Source organism: Fusarium subglutinans (genome assembly GCF_013396075.1).
Source record: "Fusarium subglutinans strain NRRL 66333 chromosome Unknown NRRL66333_c0000114, whole genome shotgun sequence".
In the NCBI taxonomy this organism is placed as follows: domain Eukaryota; kingdom Fungi; phylum Ascomycota; class Sordariomycetes; order Hypocreales; family Nectriaceae; genus Fusarium; species Fusarium subglutinans.
This window is the reverse complement of record NW_023502177.1, coordinates 156,373-162,858: the sequence shown is the minus strand read 5'-3', so window position 1 is coordinate 162,858 and position 6,486 is coordinate 156,373. Positions and strand designations below refer to the sequence as shown.

General features: G+C 48.1%; 3 protein-coding genes across 3 annotated transcripts; all 3 read left to right on the top strand.

Annotated features, from left to right (window-relative positions):
* Nucleotides 1-1,395: 1,395 nt before the first annotated feature.
* Nucleotides 1,396-2,742, top strand: FSUBG_8406 (transforming growth factor-beta-induced ig-h3; the record flags this gene model as incomplete). The annotated part of the gene is made up of 4 exons (XM_036686812.1): nt 1,396-1,997; nt 2,049-2,264; nt 2,318-2,488; nt 2,535-2,742. The coding sequence occupies 4 exons, from the start codon at nt 1,396-1,398 to the stop codon at nt 2,740-2,742; spliced, it is 1,197 nt and encodes a 398-aa protein (XP_036536153.1).
* Nucleotides 2,743-3,218: 476 nt separating this feature from the next.
* FSUBG_8405 (alcohol dehydrogenase) lies at nt 3,219-4,112 on the top strand (the record flags this gene model as incomplete). The annotated part of the gene is made up of 3 exons (XM_036686811.1): nt 3,219-3,731; nt 3,786-3,893; nt 3,945-4,112. The coding sequence occupies 3 exons, from the start codon at nt 3,219-3,221 to the stop codon at nt 4,110-4,112; spliced, it is 789 nt and encodes a 262-aa protein (XP_036536152.1).
* A 719-nt stretch (nt 4,113-4,831) lies between these two features.
* Nucleotides 4,832-6,256, top strand: FSUBG_8404 (histidinol dehydrogenase; the record flags this gene model as incomplete). The annotated part of the gene is made up of 3 exons (XM_036686810.1): nt 4,832-5,205; nt 5,259-5,958; nt 6,014-6,256. 3 exons carry the CDS (start codon nt 4,832-4,834, stop codon nt 6,254-6,256), a joined length of 1,317 nt encoding a protein of 438 aa, XP_036536151.1.
* Nucleotides 6,257-6,486: the final 230 nt, after the last annotated feature.

Sequence of the window (6,486 nt, the reverse complement as noted above, 5' to 3'; positions counted from 1 at the left end):
GACTAGGTTTTTAGTTAAATAAAGCTTTATTAAGCCACAAAGGTTTTAAACACAAAGAAGGAAAAAATAAGACAAGCGAGAAGAAGTAGCCTTGTTATATTACGCAGTAGGAGATATCTCATGGAATGCCTTCTACTCAGTCACAAATCCGGGTACAGTGTTCAGAATCACATGTTTCTTCTCTGAGAAGGGCGAATACGGAGAATTAGGAGGTCTATAGTTGGCACTGGTAGATGGTATTCGGCCTGTCTTGGCCGATCCTTGGAAGTGCACCCAGGTCTTAGCACTACGTCCCAGATTTCAGTAGCGAAAAAAGCAAAAGGCTCTGTGTAGTTCCCAAGCAACCTTTGCCGACACTGCTGTTAGAGCGTACAATGTCTGTGGCGGCAATCGGTCTGGATAGACTTGACATCAAGAGGCTGGAATCATTTATCTTCTTAAACCAAATCTCATATATAGTAATGCGAGGTTTTTAATACATAACAACTTCGCAATACAATTATATTTCATCATAAGGTTCTTGCCTCCCTTCATATGGAAAGAGTATCTTATTCTCCATTTATACATCACTTAATGCTTATACCCCACTGAAAGTCCTAAAGGTGCAGAATCTCTCTTCAGTTTGGCCAACCAGCCGAACACGTTCGATGTCAGAGTCGTTACACCAAACTTTGGGCTGAAATGCACCTCGTCAGACTTATGCTTGATGAATGCACGGGGATGTCATTCTAGCGTGCTGGGCTGTCGCCATTGTCTTACATGCTGCAAGCCAACAGCCGACAGCAGCAGGCTGCACGTCTTCGAAATGTTCCCCTTCTGCGTATCAAGAAGAATTTGTTTACGACTGCAACATAACCAAAAGAAGCCCACTAGTTATAGTAAATCACCAAGCGTTCGGTTACTGAGATACTCCGGTCCTCCTTTCAAAAACGGAGATCCCTCGATAGTCTCTTTTTCTACCGAGCGGTAATCATTTCGCCTCAGCCCCAATACGAATAAGCCATTTTAGGTACCGTACATGAAGGCGGAGGCGGGTGAGAAATTAGCGGTTTAAAAAAAGGGATGATAGGGCTGTGCGGGTAAGGGCTAGCCGCTAGTTTTCAGCTGGGCGCCACCCTTTCACCCATTATGCTGACTGCCACTTCACTTAGCGTATTATCCCTACCTATGATGCTCAGGGTGGCTTATTTCTGAGGCCATTCATTCGTCAATGACAAAGCAGGCTCTCGTCTGTCTGGGTCTGGGCTCGGCCATTTTGATCCGTTGAAGTCACAGCCATGGAACTGGATTGCTACATAATAAGCAGGATGCCCCGCGAACTAGCCTTGAGGCTCTGCATCTTTTTCTCTTCTCTCCAGATCTGTCATACTGTCTTTCTCATCATCAAGAGTCAGAATGCGCAGCCTTTTCTCCATCAAGGTGGCGGGCCTTGCCCTTCTGTCACTTGCCAACGCCCAGGATGTATCTGAGAACCTGGCCGGTGCCATTGCCGACTACAACTCTCTCTCCCTTTTCCGTTCCCTTATCATCGCGGCTCCTCAGGTGCTGGCTGAAACTCTTTCCAGCCAGGGCAGTAATGTCACTGTTTTGATCCCTACGGATAACGCTATCAAGAGTTATCTTAAAGACTCTAGCATTTCAGACGTCACTGAATTGAACCAGACCATGCTCCAAGTGTTCTTCTCGTATCATACTATGGCGGCTTCTCTGTCATCTGTCGATTTCGATGATTCCCGTGGACTTTCGGTTCCCACTTTGCTAAAGAGCGAGGAATTCAACAACAGAACTGCAGGACCTCAGATCCAGAGCCAGTTCGGCAGCAATGCTGATGGCCAGGTCGTGTTCGCTTCGAGGGAACGAAAAGGGAAGAGGGCTGATGGTGATATCAGCGGGGCTATTGTCAATCTCCGAGCAGGTGAGGAGCAAAACATCAAGATGACTGCTGTTGATGGATCTTGGGGTGAGAAGAATGCCAGCAGGTTTCAGATCGTGGATAAGTGAGTAATGATATGCACGCTAGCTAGGACCAAACTAACAGACATCTGCAGAGTCCTTCTCCCCCCTCTATCTTGCTCCAAGACAGTTCAGGCTGCCGATGACAAGAGACTCACAGCCTTGAACGGCGCTCTTATCAAGGCAGGTCTGTGGCCAGCTCTCGACGCCTCGAAGAACGTTACATGTCTTGCACCCTCTACCCAGGCGTTCAAGGACGCGGGGAGCCCTGATGTCGAGTTGTCGAAGGAGGATCTGGGTGGAGCACTGCTGTAAGTTGTTTATTTGCCCTCTATACGCAAGAATGTGCTGACACATCTTCAAGGGCCCATACCCTCAACGAAGTTACCTACTCCAATTACCTCCGCGACGGCCAAGTAATTGGAACTCTGAACAAGACCGAGGTCCGAGTTAGAATAATAGATGGCGATATCTTCTTCAACAACGCCAAGGTCATCGAGGCGAATGTCCTTACCAACAACGGTCTCATCCATATGTAAGTCATTCTTAATTCATCACATTAGACATGCTAACAAGTGCAGCCTCGATTCCGTCATTCAAGCTGGTGGAAAGCCCAGTGAGACCAGCACTGGAACTTCAACCGCTGAAACTGCGAGCGCTACGTCAAGCGGGTCACAGCCGACCTCGAGCTCTGCGACTGTTTCCCCAGACAATGGAAACTCTGGTAGTCGCCCGTCAATTGACTTTGGGATGTTGAGTCTCTTGGTTGCGGCTTATGCAATCATGTGAAGAGCAACATTCGGAGTACTGGGCATATATTAAATTGTAATAAATTCTTGGGTTTCTAATTAACATCATGCCGATTCTTCACAACCTGATGTTAATGTCTTAAGCGATTGTCCGGAGATTGCTTCGTTTCTGAATATTAATTCCTACCTAGTAGATGTGTTTCCATATTACTAAGACGAAGTCAGAAAAGACGCCGGGCTGAGCTGGACTTTCCACATCTCAGTTCGTTAACTCCGATGATGTTCTGCTCAAGTCTCGGCTTGTGGACAATTGAGGGGAGAGTCTGAGAAGACGCGGGGTTGTCGGTCTCGGAATGAGGGGGAGAGCGGGCCGCCCGCCTACTGAGCGGGGTTCTTTGTCAGCGCGTAGGCACTCGATATGAACCCTACTGGTAGCTCAATGCAAGGTCCCTGTGACAATAAGCAAATAATAGCATCTTCAGCAAGTCTGTACCTGGGCCACGAAAGTCAAAGACCATGTCCACGTCCAAAGTTGCACTGGTCACAGCTGCGAGCAGTGGTCTCGGCGCAGCCATTGCTCGCATGCTTGCCGTCGACCTAGGAATGAACGTGGTAATTAACTTCAACAGCAATGAATCTCGCGCAAAAGAGCTAGTCCAAAACCTTCAAGCCGAGTGCGAGAAAAAGCATGCAGGTTCAAATATCTCGATCCAGGCCATTCAAGCAGATACGTGCGACAAGCAGCAGATCAAATCGCTTGTCGATGAAGCAGCATCGAGGTTTGGCGGTCGTCTAGATGTTGTCATATCCAATGTCGGATGGACAAAGATGCGTCAGTTCTCAGACATCGACGACAATGTTGACGAGGATGACTGGGATCGCTGCTACGTTGCCAATGTAAAGAGTCACCTTTGGCTTTTCCATGCGGCGAAACGGTTTCTAGAGGAGAGCAACAAGCGAGAAGCTGGAGTGCCTGTTTTTGTGTCTACAGCTAGTTTGGCGGGTGTGATCCCGAGTGGAAGTAGCGTGGTATGTTCTTATGATCCTAGGAAGAGTTGTCATTCACTGACTGTCGCCGTGTAGCCGTACGCCGTCACAAAGGCCGCCCAGATTCACCTTGGGAAATGTCTTGCCAAGATAGCTGCGCCGTCAATCAGGGTAAACACTATTTCTCCTGGAATATTACTAACGGTAAGTCAATTGGTTTGAGTCGTTGATGGACACAGTCTCATCTTGATATAGGAATGGGGTCTTTCGTTCCCCCCAGAGCGACTTGAAGCTGCTCGTAACACGAATAAGTTGGGACGTTTTGCCACGGTTGAAGACGTTGCGGAGCAGGTTAAAGCTTTCATCGTGTCCAAATCAGTTACTGGACAGAATGGGGTCGTCGATGCGGGTTTTGGTTTGTGATAGAGCATTTAATTACTTCTGGGAGCTGATGTATTTTCAAAGCCCCCAGCATATCGAGGTGACGAGGTCATCACGTTACTTCAATCAGGAATGAAGCTATATTACATTCGCTATGTAATTGACCCCTGAATAACTATACTTCAACTAATGCTAATTATCTCTCTTTGTAAATTTCTATCTATTATCATCTTTGTCTTATACCTTGCTTATTGTTGGGTATTTTATCTCTTTGAGTCTGTTTGTCTCCTTAGCCCTGTTGAAATAGTGTCGGGAAGATCGCCTATTGCCAGGCAGCTAGGGGGAGCCCAAATTACATCTGCCAAACCCCATTTCAGCTAAACTTGAAAGGCTAACATAGAATTTGTATTGCAAGTGACTAAAAAAAATGAGCTTGTCATATGTTGGTAGGCTTCCAGCAAAGGTAATTTTGGCCCAATGCTGAAAGGTTTCTAGCTCGCTTGGCTCTCGGGGTGCCCAAATTTGACCGCCCACATTTCCGACTCCCCCGCAAAGCCGATCCATGACCGTGCTACACCATACGGAGAAGACCGGGGAGCGTCGAGAGCACCAGCAGGCGGGGACAGAATGAAATTCCAGTAATCATCAAGATCATGTACTATAAGGGCTGCTTGGCTTGATGAGAAGAAAGAAGCAATTGCACATAAAATAATCTTTTCACATCAACGGTATTAGCAACACGAAGTTAAACCTATTTCATCATGGCTCGAACATATCTCAAGCGTCCTGCGTCCGCCGGCTCAACAAGCAAAACCACCAATGGGTCCCTGCCCGACGTCCCCAAGATCGTCAAGGGAGTAATTGATGACGTTCGGCGAGAAGGCGATGCCGCTGTACAGCGTTACAGCGAGCAATTCGACAAATGGTCTCCCTCTAGCTTCAAGCTCTCCAAGGAGGACATCGACAAGGTCATGGCGCAGGTCCCAGAGCAGGTCATCAATGATATCAAAACTGTTCAGTCCAATGTCAGAAAGTTTGCAGAGGCACAGTTGAACTCAATCAAAGAGTTTGAGATCGAGATGGCTCCTGGTGTATTCCTTGGCCAGAAGAATAACCCAATTGACTCAGTTGGAGCGTAAGTACTCGATAGCTCAGACTTACCGTTCTGATGTGCTAATAGCTGCCTAGATACATCCCAGGAGGACGGTACCCCCTGTTAGCCTCTGCACACATGACCATCTTAACGGCCAAAGTAGCTGGCGTCAGAAATGTAGTAGCCTGTACGCCCCCCGCAGCGGGTGAAATTCCCCTGGCCACAGTTGCTGCCATGTATCTCGCAGGTGCAGATGAGATCTTCATCCTCGGTGGCATTCAAGCCATCGCAGCAATGGCAGTCGGAACGGAAACTGTACCTAAGGTGGACTTCATCGCAGGTCCAGGGAACGCGTTTGTTGCCGAGGCAAAAAGACAGATGTTTGGTCAGATTGGAATCGACCTCTTCGCCGGCCCAACTGAGGTTTTGATCGTAGCAGACGAGACAGCAGATCCGTACATGATCGCCACCGATCTTCTTTCTCAGGCTGAGCATGGACCGGATACACCTGCTGTCTTGATCTGCACCTCGGCTGAAGTGGCCAAGAGTGCCATGAAATACTGCGATGAGCAGCTAACTACGCTCAAGACTGCAGCGGTAGCTAGTGTCTCGTGGCGTGACTACGGGGAGGTTATCTTCGCTGATACGGTCGATGAGGCCTATCAGATAGCCGACGAGTTTGCTTCTGAGCATGTACAAATTCTCACTGCGAACCCCAGAGAAGCGCTTACCAAGATGCAACACTACGGAGCCTTGTTTCTAGGCCCAATGACCTGCGTCTCTTTTGGTGACAAGGTAAGAAATCATAAATCCCACTGAACATCATTGACGCTAACATTGCTGTGTAAAGTGTATCGGCACGAATCACGTTCTGCCCACAAAGCACGCGGCGAGGTACACTGGCGGTTTGTGGGTGGGAAAGTTCCTCCGAACTGTGACGTATCAGGAAGTCAAGTCCGCCCAGGCAAGCGGTGAGCTTGGTCAGCTTTGTGGGAGAGCTGCGCGGGTGGAACTGTTTGAGGGCCACGCGAGGTCCGGAGACATTCGTGCGCATCGATACATCGGAGACAAATTTGAGTGGATCAAACCGTGATTAGACACTTAGACTAGAATCATACACTCCTTTTGCTTGGTTAACTAGTAGAATGTACGCTTGGCTTGTTTTATAGCTAATAACAACTCCATTCGCGTGGTCGACCAACAAATTAATTTTTCGGGACCACTCCTTGCCCTCCACATCCGAAGTAAGCTTTGAGCTATTCACGGAGTCTCATCATCTATAGGTAGGCTTAAAACCCAACTGCCGGGTCTTGTTGAATACTA